The 924-nt window shown below is 28.8% G+C and overlaps 1 protein-coding gene across 2 annotated transcripts in view; it reads left to right on the forward strand.

Annotated features, from left to right (window-relative positions):
- Window positions 1-287: 287 nt before the first annotated feature.
- LOC102603446 (E3 ubiquitin-protein ligase PRT6) overlaps window positions 288-924 on the forward strand; it is a 21,681-nt gene continuing 21,044 nt past the window's right edge. For both annotated transcript variants that reach the window (XM_015305970.1, XM_006340962.2), the window contains exon 1: window positions 288-611. In XM_015305970.1, coding sequence (XP_015161456.1) covers window positions 546-611 — 66 coding nt within the window. In that variant the 5' untranslated portion in view covers window positions 288-545. The remainder of the gene's footprint in view (window positions 612-924) is intronic.

Below are 924 nucleotides of genomic sequence, written 5' to 3' on the forward strand. Positions count from 1 at the left end.
TCATGTATAAAATTAATACGACATTTGATTGATAATTTAAAAATCAACATAACTAATACATATATAAATTAAAAACGGTATGTATTATTTTATACAGGAAATGAAAACAAATTATTCATGTATTAGTTTTCGAATAACTTATACAACATTTGATAGATAAATAAATTACGTTATTCAGGTATAAAATTAATACAACATTTGATTTGATTGATAATTAAAAACTAACGTAACTAATACATATATAACTAAAACATACGTAAATTTTTCTATAAGAGGAGATAGGAATATTATCTATGATTTATGAATGTATTGGAATTTCTAAAATCCATCACATAATTTCAATGGTACGAAACTACAAAATGTTAAAAAGCTGAAACACCAATTCAAGGATCGTATGCCCCTAGAAATCAGTTAGGGTTTCAGATTTTCGTATAATTTTGAAGGTTTGATTGTGTAAGACTGACAGTACCGTTCAGCCCTGGGGAACAATAATTGTGAATATTGGGGATTGTAATTGCGCCGATTGGATTCGGTTCATTTTCCTAATGGAGGTTGATTCTTCGCCGGCGCCGGAGACGATGATGGCAACTCCGCAGGAATTTATTCTTCAGGTACTCCGGTTTACTTGAATTTTGCTTGGAACTAATTTTATGTATTTTTGAACTCCCCTATTATGTGAGAATCACAAGTATTGAGGTTCTTAATATTAAGATAATCACAATGCTTTGAGATTTTGAAGAATAGAAGAATTGAGTGGAGTGGAGTGGATAAGGATTCATACATTTTGTTGAAACTATATAGTTTTGGATTCAGGTGTAGTTGAGTTGAGTTTTATATTATTCATCACTGAACTGGAGAAATGACGTTGGAAGGTTTTTATATATATATATATATATATATATTTTTTTTTTTTTTTTTTTTTTA

The sequence above is a fragment of the Solanum tuberosum genome, unplaced genomic scaffold (assembly GCF_000226075.1).
Source record: "Solanum tuberosum cultivar DM 1-3 516 R44 unplaced genomic scaffold, SolTub_3.0 scf00021, whole genome shotgun sequence".
Lineage (NCBI taxonomy): Eukaryota > Viridiplantae > Streptophyta > Magnoliopsida > Solanales > Solanaceae > Solanum > Solanum tuberosum.